The following is a 16,450-nucleotide window of genomic DNA, read 5'->3' as shown; positions in this document are numbered from 1 at the left end:
TCTCTGAGGTTTCGGTGGAAGGTGAATGGACACCAGCAGCCCTCTGTTGTGTGCTGTGTCTGTATGTAGATTGAAAGGCAGAGGTCTGCCTGCCAGGGAGAGAGTTGGTTGTTCTGTGGCAGGGGCTGGGTGCTGCTCTAAAACCAACCCACCAGGTGGGAGAGACGGGGAGGCTGGAAACATCCGTAAAATGTTTTATTCAAGTAACTGCAAATAGGAAACCAAAAGGTCTTTAACAATGGGCCAAAAAAACCTCCACTTCTTGCCAACTGTCAGCCACCTGCCTGCTTTCTCCAGACGCGACTTACGCTCACATGGTCCCTCCCCGCCCTGCTGGACAGGTGACTTGAACACCCAGTAAAAACTCTCAACGTAAAACCCCAAACTGCTTTCACCCCCTTGGCCTTCCCCATAGTAATAACCTCCAGCTCCGCTGCAGTTGGTCGTAGCTAAGGGATGGAGTGTGGTGTGGCGAAGGGATCTCTGGGCCCGTAGGTCACTGGAGGCAGATGCTCACGCTGTGTACTTTCCTGCTGAGTCTAATTCCCAGCCTGAGGCATGGAGCATGAGAAGAGTACCTGGTGTGGATTAATGAGCAAACAATATCTCACCCCTGCCCCTCCTTTGCCTGCCGCAAGCAGTGCTGTTGTGCTGAGGCGCCTTCCCGCGAGCTTGCTGCCTCACCTCACGGACATCGTCCCCTCCGGGAAACAGACGCCGGGGCTGACTCTGCTGTTGTTCAGGCCCAGTCCATCGCCTGACCCGGGCTGCTTCTCTCTCTAGAGAGCAACATCTCTAGTTCAGTGACGTCGAGCAGCCGGGGAATGTTTCCAGGCCACGGCAGTAGAGAGTTAATCCCAAGGGGGCAGAGGGACAGGGAGGGGTGTTGTCCCCACCTGCAAGCGCTAAGGGCTGGTGGGGAATAGGTCATGGGTTGCTGCTTTACCATTTTCTCTCATTTTACTAATGTTGGCTGGAAAGCCCGGGGGAGAGGGTTGATGGGATGCCTTCACCACACCCCTTTGAAAGGCTTTATCCCTTTCTATAGTAGAACAGCCTAACGCTTTAAAATACTCCCCCCATCTCCCCACAATCCAACTGACTTTGGCTCTCTACCGTAAATGAATTGTTCCCAGAGGAGGGGGGAGGGAGGAATAAAAACCAGAAAGACCATGTTGGAATAATAAATGTTGTAACCAGTACAGCAGCAGTAACAGCAGCAGCATATCTATGGTTAAGAGAATGGAACTTAAATTATCCAGAGGTAGTTGTGAATGAAGGAGGAAAAAACAAACCAACAAAAATAAACCTTAAAAAAAAAAAATCCACTAAAATCTGGCCTGGAAGTACAAGTGTCACTAAAAAGCCCACTATGCTATTCCTGATGGAGAACTCCGCAGAGCTGATGGGAAAGAGAAAGAATCAGCAACACTGCCTGTGAAAGGCGAATTCCCCTTTAAATGGCAGACACCCCACAGTCCTCCTGCAATCAGAGGGCTGGGGCGGCCTTGTGAGCCTTACACACGGGGTGGGGGGAATCTGAAGCGAAAAGGCAGCTAACGGTGCAGTGTTATGTCTATTGTGCGTTGCGGGGGGGGGGCTCGGTCTTCTGCCGAGAGGGAAGTCTGCTGTTGTAAGCTGGAAGGAGGGATGCAAAAAGCATTAGTGCTTCCTTAATAAGAGAGCAAGGGATGGCTGGACTTCGTAACTTAAAACAAAAGGGCAATTGTTCTTGAGCACTGAGTCTTAAAGGTTCTCTCAAGATGGCAGCAGGTCAGTTTTAATCTCTGCCCCAGAGTAATGCAGACAAATCTGGCTGTGCCCTGGTTCCAGGCTTGCGATTGTGCACTGGTCACCTGTGGGGGCAGGGGTGGATCTGATTGCCAGCTGGTCCCTGTACCTTGTCTGCTCTGTGCTCCAGCATCAAGCCCTAGCTGTGCCACCCTTCTGACTGCTCTATCACCAGTAGGATGCGCTGTAGGCATGTCTAAGGGTCCTTTAAAATGCATGTGATGGTAACACCTAGCTCTTGCCTACCACTTTTCATCTGTAGCTCTTCCAGCACTTTACAAAGGCAGTTGGTATCATTATCCCCCTTTTACAGATGGGGAAAACTGAGGCACACAGGTGATGTGACTTGCCGTGGGTCAGCCAGCAGCAGAGTCAGGAATAGAACTCCTGTCTCCTGAATCCCTGGCCATTGCTCTAGAGCCCTATCTCGTGGCATATTCTCACAGCGGGACTCTGGGTGTGATCACACGTCAGTCCCAACAGAACAGGCCTTGGCTGAACTGAAACAAACCGTTAACACGTAGCTGCGGCTCAGAGTCCCTTGTGCAGCCAGCCATGGAAGCGGTACCGTTGGGCTACCCCCAAAGTGATTTTAATGCATAGTTCAGCTCTGCTGCTGGGCCCAAAGGGGAAAATGACAAGGGTGATGGTTCCCCTAGGCCAGCACGGGGCTTTGGAGATCTCGGCCGGAGCTGGATCAGAACAGGAGAGGGAGCTCCCTTCAAGTTCTGTCAATTAGGGGATCTAAGAGCAGGAGGGGCAGCCTCGAGGCCTCCACCTTCAAATCTTCCCCGCAGGGCCAGCAGCTGAGGAGGGTGGGCCAGAACATCAGAGCTGAGGGAAGTGGGAGGAAGAGTCAGGCAGTTCTGCGGCTGTGAGTGACAAGGGAGTTTGAGATGATCAGGGGGAGCGGTGCTCAGCCAGCTCTGTCACACTAACCCCCCTGATGGACCTTGGCTCCCCTCTCAGGGCTGCAGGAAGAAGCTCCTCTCAATTGCATGCTGGCGGCAGCTTCTGTGCAAAGTGGAGATGAGGGATGCAGCAGGGAAAATGGGTGTGTGTGTGTGGGCGGGGTTTTTTTGACAGATCTGTCCCCAACTACTGTAGTTTAAAAAAGAAAACTAAAATATAGACAGCCATAAGCAGCCCCCGCCTCCTTTCCCTACCAAGAAGTGTGTTGAAAAAAAAAAAAATCACAAAACAATAAAGCAACTGTTCTACAGGAGCCTTCCCTCAGTGAATTTCACTAGGAACAAAAGAAACTACATAAACCAGTAGGCTAAATTTTAACCCTGTCCACTAAGAAAGAGAAACAACAGAGCCCGTTCTCCCCCTCCGAGTTAACAGCGTCCGTCAGTGAGCGCGACGGCCGCTCCGTCGGTTTGATCTGTACTCCGGTGCTGCTGCTGTTTGAGTGTGAGAAAGTTGTGCAGGGGGGCGGAGGAGAAAAAAAAAAACCCACCAAGGATTTTTGTTTTGTTTCGTTCCTTCCTCAGTCCAAGAACTTGACGAGAAATTGGTAAGTTGAATGATGAGGTAGTGCCGGGTTCAAGCGTTTTCACTGCTCCTCTTCGGATGACTCCTGCGAAACGTTCACCTCCTCTTCGTCCTTCTGCTGTAAGAGAAGGGAGGAGTGAGGTAGCACCCGGCCAGCCTGGCTCCAGGTCAGTGTAGGAGCATACGCCATGTCTAGTGCACCATTAAAGATACAGCTCTCTTTAGATATGCCCCTTTGATGACTCTGTATGTTTAAAATACTCACACTCAACGGTCTTTGAGTGGAGCCCTAACCAGATTTAACTTCAAATCAAGCTCCCAGGCACTGCCAGGCTCAGCCAGGCACTTGGAACTGGCTCCACTCCAAGGCACAGATCCGAGCTAGTCCCAGTATTGCCACGGTGACTTTGGGGAAGTCACTCCGCCTCTTTGCCCCGGTTTCTGTACCTGGGAAATGGGGATAAGGACACTTGCCTGTCTTTGGAAAGTGCTTTGAGAGCTACAGATTAAAAAGTGAGTGAGCGACAGTCACGTAACCAAGGTCGTGTCATACTTGGCGGTGGCTAGCAACTGAACATGGAAGAATCCTGACATTCGGCCCCTTGCTCGTAGCATTGGACCATAGCGCCTCTGCCAAGGAGACACCCCAACTTCTGTGCCTCCAATGGGCCCCTGTAATGGATTCTGGTGACCGTCTTCAGAGAGAAGCACCTGCGTTGGCTGATGGTGGCAGGGCCAGTCTCAGATATTAATGTGGTGGTGTGCACCCTGGGGCCCTAGTCCTGAGTAGGTCTTTAGCCTCGGCCATAGCAGAAATACTCAACACCAGTAACTTTCATGGACATGAATAGCCCAACAAAAAACATATCCAGCGGCGAGATGCAATGCTTCCCAGAGGCCACAAGAGGGGACCCCAGCAACAGCTGGAATCTCAACATGCCTGTTAAGACCAACTGTGCTCTTCCTCCCCCCCCTTTTGCAATGGACCTCTGTTCGCCCACTCAGAGAGCAGCACCCTCCTTTGCTCACTCCACCTCCCAAACTTGCAAGGCAGGGGGCACACGTCAGCACTGCTGGCAGGAACCCCTGGGCTAAGTGCCACAGCGATGGCATGAACCGGAGCGAAGGCATTCCTTGAAACGCACTCCTCCGCCTGGCTCTCTTTAAAGAGACATGCACGCTCTCAAAACAGTCTGAGTCACCCTCACACTCAGCTGTGAGTCAGCAACCTCCACTTCCTCGCGTTTCATTCATAAAAAAATAAACCATTGAAGCCGGCACGGAAAGTGGCTGCCAATTCCATACAAAGTGTTCCAGTGACACAGACCTTCTCACTTAGAGAAGGAAGGAAGTGAGGGATGGGCCCTGGTTAACCCTTCTCCACTCCTGGGAAGCAGATCGTGGTTAACCAGCATGCCAGGGCAACCCAGAATAGAAAAAGGGGTTTGGCAGCCCCACCTGGGGAGCGAGGAAGCCGGCTAGAAAATCCTGTAGCTGTATGAAGCCAAGGCCCTGCTCGCAGACTGAGCTGTTTTCAGTGTAGACATTGGTTTCGCTTGGAGAATTTCAGGTGTTTAGGTAACAGCTCCCCAGGGGAGCCTGCAAAGGAATTTGCAGATTTCAGAGCCAAAGAAACTGTAAAAATAATTTGAGGGGAGCTTGGTGGATCACTTAATGATTACCTTCCCTCTGAAGCACCTGGCGGTGGAAAACAGAATCCTGGACTAGACGGACCTTGGGTCTGACCCAGTGTGGCCGTTCTTATGTTTGTTCTAGAACACTAGTGAGTCAGGGATTGTGCAAGTTCCAGTGATGCAGCTTTGCACTAGACTCCTGCAGTGCCAGCCCAGCCCCCAGCTGCTCTTGCTAGGGCAAAGCACCCCAATCCCCTCCCTTCACCACACAGGAATGCTGGGGACGCTTGTGTAGTCTGCGTTGTGCAGGAGGCCAGACTTGATCATAACAGTCCCCTGTGGTTTTATGAATGCACCTCAATCTAGATCTGAAGCCCACCCTTTGCTGTTCCCATCTTGGGCCTCATTCAGCCAGGGATGGTTCTAGAATTTGGTAAGACAGGCATTTTTCTACCAGACAGGCCTAGAACAAGTCTTCCCCTCTTGCTATCCAAGCTGGGATTTGAACCTGCGTCTTGAAGAGCGAGCGGCCAAGTGCACTGTGCACCATATATGTTGTTATCCCTTGTCTGAGTTTCCAGACAAACTCCCTTCAAAGCTGCATTTAGGAGACCCCTCCAAATCTGGTGGCAAGCAGCAGCATCTCGCAGCATTGGTGCAGGATATTGGAAACCAACTATCCAGGCTCCCTCCCCTTCTCCGGATGTGGGGTCACTACAGCCAACCAGCAGCGGGTGAGCATGGCACGTTTAGCAAGGATGCTTCTGCCAAAGGCTGAGGTTGCAACTTGCTGAGCCTGAGGTGGGTGGGGGGGGGGATCTGCTATGCAATGTGACCTTGACAGCAGCGTAATGCTTAGCTTGAATGGAGTTACACCAGGGAGGAATTACAGTGAGTACAAAGAAAGGGAAAACTCAAGGTGGTGGCTGGAGACAGCAAAGACCGAAATCCTCAGGGGGCTGGTGGGATGCAGCGGAACCCGTAGGGCAGTTAGGGGAAGTACTGTTTACAGGGTGCCCCAAATTGCCAGGCTATCCAAGCTGGCTGTACAAGGGGATCCAGCGGAAGAGGCAGGCAGTGCCGCCTTAACCTGGAGAGAAGCAAGAAAACCACGGTTCTGCAGAGCTCCTGAAGCCAGCAGAGTGCTCCCTAGGGCAGCAGATAGCAGCTTACAGCAGGGGAAGGGTGGGGCTGCTGCAGTAGCTTATCGCTGCTGGGGTGGGGCGGGGTGCTGCTGGGGGAAGCTCAGACTGCCAGGCACTGCAGGAGGGTCTGTGACAGCCAGAGAACCTCGGTGGCTGGGAAAGGGAAGAAAGAGGAGCAACATATGGGGGCAGAGGGAATTTGCTGTACACTCACTCTACAGGAATGCCACCCTGGTAACACACCACAAAGCCTTGGGCAGGCCTGTGCCAGCTAGCTGAAGAGAACAAGCCACTTCCTGTTAGTCACTCCGGGGAGCAGGGAAAGAACACGGAGCTAATTACAGCCATTTAGAGTTGTCATGGACCACGGAGAGGTGGATTACCACCTACTGTATTACAGTTTACCTCCCAGGAAAACTGTGGCACTGAGACACCCGTCCCCTCGCTGTACTCCCCTGGGCGTCATCCGGCACCAGGATGTGACTGTGTCCCCTCGACGACATCACAGTGCGGCTTCCAAGGACATCTGGCACGGACTCAGGACTGCGACCCTTCTGCTAATTCGATGTCGCAGCCCTAGGAACTTCCAGCCCCGAGATTCGGTTGCATCCCCCCATGCTATATTTTAGCACAGGTCCTGAGGAGCTTCCAGTATCAAGACACAACCACATGCCCTCTGCTCGGTTAGAGCACGGCCTGTGCTGCCAATGTCCAGCACAGAGATGCAACTCCTTGCACCTCAGCCCCTTCCACTCTCTATGGTGCTGCTGTGGTTGCAAAGTAGTCGAATGAGCGTGGGACCACGTCGAACCGCATGGTTCTCATGCAAATTCACAATGACAGAAGAGACAGATCTCAGGCCCAGCTTTCGGTGCAAAAGGAGAACTCCCATCCGCAGTACAAGGGCTATGGCATAGAGTGCAGCAGTTTGCGAGCACTGATATCCATGCAGACTAGCCAGGGTCAGTACATGCATTAGCCCACCACCACCTGGAAAGCCCCAAGAATAGAGACCAGCTCTTCTTACAGCGCAGAGGTGAAGCCATCCAGCTGCAGTGTGGAATACCTGGACCGCAGTCACTGTGATTTCTCCAGGGCACAAGAGGCTCAGCTGAGTTTCCTGCTGCTACTCTTGATCCCACCCCCCTCGAGACTGGCTTCCTCCCTGCAAGAAGCAGGCCTCTTTCCCCACCTTGCATCTGTGCAAGGGCCTGATCCTGTGGGGCGCTGCATGCTCTCCATTCACTGGGAGCAGAGAGGGCTCAGCACCTGGCAGAATCGGGCCTCGGAGAACTATTAGGATAGGAAGGTTCCACTTACCGATTTTTTGGGCCGGCCTCGAGGTTTCCTCCCAGGTGTTACTGCAGCTTTCTAAACAGAGAGAGAACTTTTAAATCCACAGAGGGGACTGAAGAAATACCCCCTCGTCGCCTCCTTCCCTGGAAATCTTTGATTTCTATTGTCTTCTAGGTCAGGTGTCTTCTAGCTCACCTTGTCAAACTCACACGAGTGGCAGTTCCCAGCCTGCCCTTTGGCTGCTGGACACAAGGATGGCCCCACGGGGCTAGATTCCCTCCCCCCCATCAGAGTTATTTTCCAGCAGACGATGGCCAGGCCCCAGCCCCATGACTCAGAGAAATTTGCAGGATATGAGTCGCGTGTTTTCAAAACAGCTTTAAAACACAAACACACACACATATCACACGAACCTTTTGTATATCTCTACCCCTCCCTTCCCAGCGATGTCTCATACTCTGTCATTTATACAGTCTGTCCTCAAAGACTTCCTGGGGGGCCGGGTGGGGGCCTGAAGGGAGCTGGTAACCTCATCCCCCTCCCTAAACACACACACACGCGACCCTGGGAGAACCAGCATGCTGCTGCTAGGTCACTGCTGCCATAGATTCCTCCCTAAGTATCACCTTAGATATAAGACTTTGCCCTTCTATGAAGCAAGGATCTCAAAACCTTCCATCCACCTCCTGCCAGTCCTGTCTGATGGGTATCCTTATTCCCATCTTACAGGTGGGCAAATTGAGGCACAGGAAAAAGTGGCTTGTCTAAGGTCCCACACAGCAGGAATAGAACCCAGGTATCCCAACTCTCGCCTCCCCCTTCCAATGTAACCTTCCCATTTACTGGGGGGAAATATCCCTCTGGAACTGCTCCCCTCTTGAACTCCTTCCCCGGCAGGGGCTGAGAGCCAGGGAGCACGTGCACAGCAACGGCCTGGAGCAAGCACGCGACTGGCAGTGGCTGCAGAGTCTGGGTCTAGATGAATGTGCTCAGAAAGGAGCCTCCTCCTATCCTCTGCCCACACAATTCCTTTGGGGCCCGTCCGCCGTTTGCAGCTGGCTAGAATAATGGTGGGATGCTCAAGGCTGCCGTTAAACAGAAGATGGGGTGTGAGCCCTCCCCTCGTCCAACTGATCGCAGCCCAGCATCTATAGTAAGATTTCCCTGCTCCACCCCCACTTTCCTCCCTGAAGAAGGTCCTGATCTTTCCTTGCCCAGCCTTGGCCATGCAAACCCCAGCTGCCTTGATGCTGCTCATGCCGACACTGAGAAACAAAATGTCACCAGCTGTCCCACTTGGATGCAAACAGCTTCATGTGACGAGTCCTAGGGACCCTCGTGATCCTCCACCCGCCACCTCTCCACACAAGCATCAGTGATCATTGACTTCCTTGAATGAGGAGTTCACGGGGTCTGTATTGGTGATGGCAGGGGCGGGGGTAGGGGGGGTAGGGAGCACCTAGGTTCCTCCCTGCAAAAATCTGGGTGCCCATCTGTCTGGTCCAAACCCTGTCTGTCTGCTCAGCTGGGCTAGAAATCTCACCACTGAGCCCAGTGCGTGCATGTGGGAAGTTCTGTCACCTCCAGCTTCCCAGAACAGAAATCCTGTGGATGCCAAGAAATCCAAGGGAGAGGGACACCCCCGGGCTCCCAGTGCCCAAATGCCAAGGAGTCACTTCAATCTTAAATGGCCATTAAGAAGCAGTGGATGGGGAAGGTCATGTGGTTTTCCCCCTCCCACCCCATACCTACCCTGCCTTTAGAAGTGGCCTTATTTTTGCTCCCCTTTGGTCTGCCACGTGGTCTCTTGGGGGTTGGTGCCTCGCTGGGTTCCTGCTGGAGACAAAGGACAGAACTTGTCAGCAGACACCCAGATCTGCAGTGATCAGTGCTGAGAGGCAGGGCTGGGACAAGCACAGCCCATTCACAGCCCACTTGCCCATCCAAGTGGGATCTCCCAAGTGGGATCTCACTGCACCCAAGAGCATGAAGGATTCCAGCAAAACAAAATAAATCGGAGTCCCGGCATGCATGCCACAGGGCCTCTGTTATGGAAATGCCCGCAGCACGGCACTGCACCCACCCCCCTCAATCTTAATACACAGATGCCAACCAAAACACCTGGCTAGTGTTTGCATTGCAGCAGAGGCAGATCAAGAAGGAACAATGCATGCTGGGACCTGTAGTTTCCAAGGGCTGTGGGAATTCAAAGCGAACGGATGGCCACAGAGGGCACTTAGACTAGCTCTGCTTTCAGGTGACGCACTCTGCTGTGGACAGAATGCACCTGTCACGCTGCGCCCAGGAGGATGTGGGACAAAGCAGACGGGGCTACCTGGACTTCTGATGGAACGGGCCATTGGTGAATGGGGAGGAAAGGCATGAACCTTCTGAGAAGAGGCTGCTTTTCCTCCCAGATTTGGAGACGTAAGAGAGAACGTCATGGGACTGATTTTTGGAGCGGGCACTGGGATGTCTCCCTTTAACAATAAAACAGTTAACCCAAGAGCCCATAGCCAGGAAAGAGCACCCTGAAATTTCAACACCTGGAGACTGGTACAAAAAACAATCTTGTGAATTATGCATTATTCTGGTGTCACTGCTACAGTTTCTAATACCCAGGCACTTTCCGTTTATAGCTGCAGCTATTAGCAAACCAGTAATCCAACACCCGCAGCCCTGCCCCCACCTCCACCGAGTGACTGCCTCCCCCCACCAATCCGAGCCCTGCTAGGCAGATATTCCACCAGCCAGAAGAGGAAGGAGGTGGGATCAGCTGGCTCAGGGCAGTTAAAAGGTTGATACCAAGGGCCAGTTGCTGATCTTGGTTAGGCTGGTGTCAATGTGGAGAAATTGTAATGGCTGAGAGCAGAGTTAAGCTCCCAAATGAGATGTGCTCATGATTTCTTGTGCTTCCCCAGCTCCCTGGGTTTATGCTTAAGGTAATAATACAACAATAAAGGGAACAGAGGAATGACACTCTCCAGTGGTTAGAACACTAAGTGGGAATTGGGACATCTGGATTCCCTTCCTAGCTTTGCCACTGACTTGCTGTATGCCCTGTGGTTGCCACTGTAACGTGCCTGCTTAGCAAAATGCTTTGAGAGCCTCATCTGTGCAGGCACTAGACCATCCTCAGCTGAACCCAATTGGTCCTAAAGTTTGAGAGGATTATTAGTTGCTAGTTAACTGCTGCAGTTCCAGGTGATGGACAGGGGAATTCTCCCTTCCCTGCAGGTTTAGCCAGTCATGTTTCAGGTTCTGCTATAAGAGTTATAAATAGTTGGCTAACTAATTGTGTTGGCTGCATGACAGTGAGCAGAGAAATCAGAATTAGTGCCTGGCCTTACGTGAGAGAAACTTACACAAACAAAATTCCCACTGGTTCAGCAGGACTGACTAGCGCAGACAAGGCAGCTCCGGTGTTTTTAATCAGTGTTAGTTAATGAAACCTGCTTTTCAGCAGGTTTAACTACCAGGATCATAAAACTTGCCTCAGCTGCCAGAAGTCTTGTCTCTATTATGACTCCCCTCAGTTCAACTAAACCAGAGTAGAACTGGTGGGATTCTCTTTGTAAGTTCCTACTGTAGCTAAAGCCTTTAAGGTCATCTTGTTACCATAGCCCTTTACTTAGCTGGAGTTTCCTGAGGACCTTTGGGCATAGCTCAAGGAGAAGAACATGATGTTTATGTAACTCCAAGTGACTCAAAACTATACACCTACAGAAATGCAGCCACCACTGGGGCAGAGGAGAGCAGCTGAGAGGTAGGATATTTTGGCAGAGAACATATCCTACCAAACTCACACTCTGTAAGAAGTTCCAGGGGGTCCCTGCTGTCCACATGTAGCAAAGAGTCAGGTTTGTAAGTTTGTATCAGGAGACAAGCTATGCATATGTTTGCTTCCATGGTGGTGAGGCCGATATATGGCATGATTCCCAATGCCAGTAAGTACCTTATGTGGAACCCCATTTGTTTTGTTCTGTTCATCCCTAGGGTAAATGTTACTCTTCAATGAAAATTCCTTCTGTTTATGCCTTCCTGCTGCCTTTTCGCCTTGCCTTCTAAGTCCTTCTGGAGCGGGCCATTTGGCCCCAGCTTTGAAGCCAGAATTTAATTTTACCCAGCAATAGAGGCTATTGTTTTGCCCCACGCTAGATCTTGGGATGAAATCTCGATAAGCATCGATTCAGCCCTCTCCGATGTTAGGAGTAGCCTCATTTTGCAGATCACAAGTTAAGAAACTTGCCCAAGGCTGCCACACATTGTAAGGCAGTGGCGGAGCTGAGGAGAGAACCCAGGATCCCTGACTCCCAGTCCTTTGCTGTAACCACCAGAGGGTGCAAGATGGGTGATGTCTCCCAGGTGGCAAGTCAGTCATGGAGATGCCTCATTTTTTTCCTTTCCTCCCCACAGACCTCCTGTCTGCATGCCTCATAGAACCCCTCTGTAGAAACATTGAAGAAAGCAATTCTCCATACCTGAGGCTTCTTCCTGGGTCGTCCCCGTCCTCTCTTCTCAGACACGTCCTCCTCCTGTTTGGAAGCCAAGGGCTGGCTGGATTTTGCACTAGATTCACTCATCGTCTTTCTTCCAGAGGACAAAAGAAGGAGAAAAAAGGGTAAGTACAGAACACTTGTCTAGATGACCCTTGTTCTATAGGTCACAATCATCCCCATAATACTGATGGGGAAATGGGGGCACAAAGAAGGGAAGGGTCAAGTGCATGGCTGATTTAGTTGGGGTTGGTCCTGCTTTGAGCAGGGGATTGGACTAGATGACCTCCTGAAGTCTCTTCCAACCCTAATATTCTATGGTGTCCTAGGGAAAGTCACCCAGGTCCTGGCAGTCAGAATTACAAACTGGGGGGGGGGGGGTTGTCACTGGCCAGTGCATCTGCTGTGTCCTGTCAGAATCTTGCACTCCCCTCCCACTCTCCGCCAGTTCTGACCCTTCTTTCCCCACATGACCTGTGTTGGATCTGTCAGCAATAAGTTTCTTGGGGAGCAGCAGTGCAAGGAGTCTTGGTGTTTCCTTCAGAACATGAAGGTTTGTGTGCCTTGCTCTTTGCCACCTCTCTGCAAGTACCCAAAAAATCGGAGGCCCCCTTGAAAGTCTGGGCCCTGCCATTGCACGTAGTTGTCCACACACCCCACTGCTTAGGTCAGGGTGGGGCGGAATGGCAGGAGTGGCAGGAGTGCTCAGTGAAGGAGGGAGTGAATTATATACAGTCGCCTCCTGCTATGCCTGGTGCTAACCAGCAACCCTTCACTGCATGCACCCTCTAGTTATTTACACAGGTAGAGGAGTGTAAATGCACACTTGGACAGAACTACCAGGAAAAGAGCAAGCTGCATGAAGGCTATGGAATAGTCCTCCCCATGGAAAGTGGCAGGAGCCACATTGCGTAGGGAACTTTTAAGTAGGCTGCACAGAGGACCCCACCAGGTAATAACCCTGCCTTGGTAGGGAGATGGTCAAGGTAGGACCTCAGAGGGCTTTTCCAGCTACCAGTTCTGTCTTTCAGGCTGATCCTCTGCCTATTGGCGTTTTTAATCCATGCTCTGTACAGTGCTTCCCTTCTTGTGTAGGGAACACTTCCCTAAGGCTCCTGGAGAGATACTCCACTGGGCATTTATGCTTCTGTTGTTTGTATTGCTGAGCTCAGGGTCCCCACTGTCCTAGGTGTTGTACATGTGCAATAGTAAGAGGGAGTCCCTGCCCTGAATTGCGTACAGCCTAAGACAAGATGGAGAAAAGGAGGATTATTTGCCCCTGCTCTGCAGATGGGCAATTGAGGTGTAGAGAGATGAAGAAACTTGCCCTGGATTGCACACTGAGTAGTCAAGGATCAAATCTTCTAAATCCCAGCCCAGTGCCTTTGCTATAAGACCCGCCTTTAGCTCTGCTGTATCTCATGCTGATCCTAAGAATACCCCACCCAAATGTGGACAGGATCCACACCTTGACCCAGTCAGAGTGCCTGGCTCTTCTGATGCTATCCCGCAGCTCTGTACTGTCCCTCTCAAGTCACAGGCAGATCTTAAGGCATACAGAGCAAAATGCATCCTGCACTAGCCGTTGTCATCCTGCCAGGCTGAGAAATGGATGGAAGGGGGAGTAAGTTCCAACCTGACATAGTGCTAGGTGCTGTACAGAGACCGTCCCTACCCCAAAATATTTAGTCTGAATCAATTCCCTGCAGCATTGGAGCCAAACTGTACCCTCTGTGGAGGAGCCGTGGGTGGGAGAAGTGGTGCAAAGGTCACCTTGGGGCAGTTGTTAAAGCCAGTCAGAAGGAAGTGCCCCTGGCAGCCCCAGCTAGCTCCCCTTGCTGAGTTCTCATGCTCCTTGTCTCCAGCTGCGGCTCCCAGCACTGGGGGTGGGGGTGGAGCTGGGATTCCCCCACCCTCCACAGCCGCTGCTCCCCTGCTATCCCTTCCCCCAGCCGTGCAGTGTCCTTCACACTTATTGCACGCACCAGGGACTCCCTGCAACTCCAAATTCTCTGTGTGCCCCCAACCACACTCAACAAAAGAAGTCCATTTTTCTAGCAGTTAAGCCACTAGCCACCAGTGCTCAGAATAACGTCACCTCCAAGTCAGCAGCGACTAGAATGGGTCCAATTCCAAAAGGATCAGCAGCATTCAGGAAACAAAACCCACGCCCAACAAAATGACTTTGGGTTCACTAAAACAAGTGACACCAACATCTAAATTAGTTTGTCTGAATAAATCTGTGCAGAGCAGTTGCAAACTCATCCCAACTGATCACAAGGGAAGCCTTAACGTAGTCCATGCGAGACCATCTAGAGTTAATGGACTCCATCCAGCTCCAGGTAGCTAACACCTTGGGTAAAGGTTAATCCGGATACTTTAGAGTAGTAAAAAAGTTTCAAGGATCCTCCTCCCATCTATAAAGAAGGGGTGTTTGCAACCCCCTGAAACCTGTTCACAATCCTCCAATGGAGAACCCATGTCCCAGGAAAACAGGTGCTTAATGATATTAGTTGTCAGCAACTGGATCCCATTCAAATGGCGCTGAAAGTTGTGTTCGGAGAGGACAAAGCTCTTTCCAACACCGTTGCATGCCTAAGACAAGCAATGGTCAGTCCCCTCTACCCTCCTAGCTGTAGCAACCGAACAGGGTCCCCTTTGCAGACAATTGCCCTCAGCAACGGGCGGTTTGCTCAAATTCACACCAACAGTTATCGTCCCACGGTGATGGGCACGTAGCCGTCCTCAGCAGGGCTTTGCTGCTATAGTCTGAAACGGCCAAGCTGGGAAGGTCAGATTTCTAAAAAGTTGCATAGTGGGATGAAAGCCAAGGAAACCACACACACATCCTGAATGCACAGACCTTCTAGGTTTTTAAAACCGTACACATGGGCTCATGTTCAGTTGTGGAAGTGACTCACAAGTAAGTAAACCTCAGAAGCCACAGCCTCATGTAAACACCCCTATGTATTACTCACTACAGCCAAAAGCCCTTCAAGGATTCTCTCCCTCAGAAATATGGTCCCACTGTTTTGGGTTGGGTTTGTTTTTAAGTAAAATTCTTGGCCACTTGGGTATCCAGTTAAGAAGTCAGGATGCTTGTCAAATGTGATACATCCTCTGAGCACTCCCTTCCATCTCTAACAACCTGGGCATGCAGGCATGGGGAGCGCTGGACCCACAACATAGTTCCCTCCACCCTATGGAAAAGCCCCTCATCCGGGGCTGCATGGGGCAGGGCTCAGCCCTGTAGCAAACAGCCCACTGTGCTAACTCAAGGTTCCTGGTCCCCATTCTGACCCTTTAGCGAGGTTTTTGGCAGAGCTGTTGCCATGGAGGGAAGAGAGCCAGGAAGTAGCCTAGAGACACAAACCTCTCAGTAGATGGCCCTACCCTCCAATGGACCCCTTCAAGAGCTGCACGGACCCGTGAGGAAGAGATTTGCAGGTTCTCTGGGCTGAATCCCCTGCCAATTTTTGCAGGGGCCCTAACAGGCAACCTCACTGCAGGATTATGCTGCATTGGGAAATGGCTCTATATCTATGCAGGGATGTGATCGGTCTCTTCCCTGTCTAAGGCAGAGTCTACACTACAGCCATGTCACTGTAGTGATGTAGCGTAGCTGTTGCCTGTGTCGACGGAAGAGTTTTCCCCATCAGCATAGTTCATCCACCTCCCCAAGAGGCAGTAGCTGGGTTGAGGATGAATCCTCCTGTCTACACCTGCATCCCTACCAGGGGTTAGGTTAACCTAACTACATACAGTGCTCTGGGCACACAGTTTTTCACAGCCCCAAGTGAAATAGGTCGACCTAAGTTTTAGGTGCAGACCAGCCTTAAGCTTATGAAGAGAAGACTTCAGGGGTGTGGGAGGATCTAGTCAGATCACATGGTTGTCTTCCTGCTCTCTGGCCTAACCCTCTGCAGCTGGGGAGCAGGAAGTTCAAGCACAGCAGACAGACACAACTGGCTGGCACCTGAGGAAGGGACATGGCATTTGTAAGAACAGCCATACTGGGTCAGACCAAAGGTCCATTTAGCCCAGTATCCTGTCTTCTGACAGTGGCCAGTGCCAGGTGCTCTAGAGGGAAGGAACAGAACAGGTGATCATCAGGTGATCCATCCTGTTGCCCATTCCCAGCTTCTGGCAAACAGAGGCTAGGGACACCATCCCTGCCTATCCTGGCTAATAGCCATGGATGGACCTATCCTCCATGAACGTATCTATTTTTTTGAACCCTGTTGTAGTCTTGGCCTTCACAACATCCTCTGGCAAGGAGTTCCACACGTTGACTGTGCGTTGTGTGGAAAAAAATACTTGTTTGTTTGTTTTAAACCTGCTAACTATTAATTTTATTTGATGGCCCCTAGTTCCTGTGTTATGAAAAGGAGTAAATAACACTTCCTTATTTACTTTCTCCACACCAGTCATGATTTTATAGACTTCTATCATATCCCCCCCTTAGTCATCTCTTTTCCAAGCTGAAAGTCCCAGTCTTATAATGTCCCCTCATTTGGAAGCTGTTCATATCCTTAATCTTTGCTTCTCCCCCCCAATCGCCACATTTGAGACTGACTTCACAGTTCCTTTG

General features: G+C 51.3%; 1 protein-coding gene and 1 long non-coding RNA gene across 4 annotated transcripts in view; one reads left to right on the top strand and one right to left on the bottom strand.

Annotated features, from left to right (window-relative positions):
- Positions 1 to 180: 180 nt before the first annotated feature.
- Positions 181 to 11,952, bottom strand: HMGA1 (high mobility group AT-hook 1). 3 transcript variants are annotated; one of them, XR_006173805.2, is made up of 5 exons: positions 11,845 to 11,952; positions 9,116 to 9,199; positions 7,388 to 7,438; positions 3,254 to 3,406; positions 181 to 578 (listed from the first exon to the last, which is right to left on the bottom strand). XR_006173805.2 is itself a non-coding variant. In XM_065591667.1 (4 exons), the coding sequence occupies exons 1-4, from the start codon at positions 11,944 to 11,946 to the stop codon at positions 3,350 to 3,352; spliced, it is 294 nt and encodes a 97-aa protein (XP_065447739.1). In that variant the 5' UTR covers positions 11,947 to 11,952; the 3' UTR covers positions 181 to 3,349. The 3 variants fall into 3 exon arrangements, 2 of the variants coding, with proteins under 2 accessions (XP_065447739.1, XP_065447740.1); XM_065591667.1 differs by having other exon boundaries at positions 181 to 3,406; XM_065591668.1 differs by having other exon boundaries at positions 181 to 3,406; positions 9,116 to 9,196; positions 11,845 to 11,950.
- The window catches only part of LOC135982925 (uncharacterized), a 36,146-nt gene continuing 30,032 nt past the window's right edge, over positions 10,337 to 16,450 (top strand). Inside the window, exons 1-2 of the long non-coding RNA XR_010600409.1 lie at positions 10,337 to 11,129; positions 11,780 to 11,984. This is a non-coding gene — a long non-coding RNA (uncharacterized LOC135982925). The remainder of the gene's footprint in view (positions 11,130 to 11,779; positions 11,985 to 16,450) is intronic.

Source organism: Chrysemys picta, chromosome 4 (assembly GCF_011386835.1).
Source record: "Chrysemys picta bellii isolate R12L10 chromosome 4, ASM1138683v2, whole genome shotgun sequence".
NCBI classification, from domain to species: Eukaryota; Metazoa; Chordata; order Testudines; family Emydidae; genus Chrysemys; species Chrysemys picta.
This window is presented reverse-complemented; position numbering and strand designations above follow the sequence as displayed.

What these genes read in the sequence shown, in the direction of transcription:
- HMGA1 (XM_065591667.1), bottom strand. Translation starts at nt 11,946, where the DNA reads ATGAGTGAATCTAGTGCAAAATCCAGCCAGCCCTTGGCTTCCAAACAG. An exon ending in GACCCAGGAAGAAGCCTCAG is followed by an intron (nt 9,200 to 11,844) that starts GTATGGAGAATT and finishes CTTTGTCTCCAG; the next exon opens with CAGGAACCCAGCGAGGCACC. An exon ending in GAGGCCGGCCCAAAAAATCG is followed by an intron (nt 3,407 to 7,387) that starts GTAAGTGGAACC and finishes CTTCTCTTACAG; the next exon opens with CAGAAGGACGAAGAGGAGGT.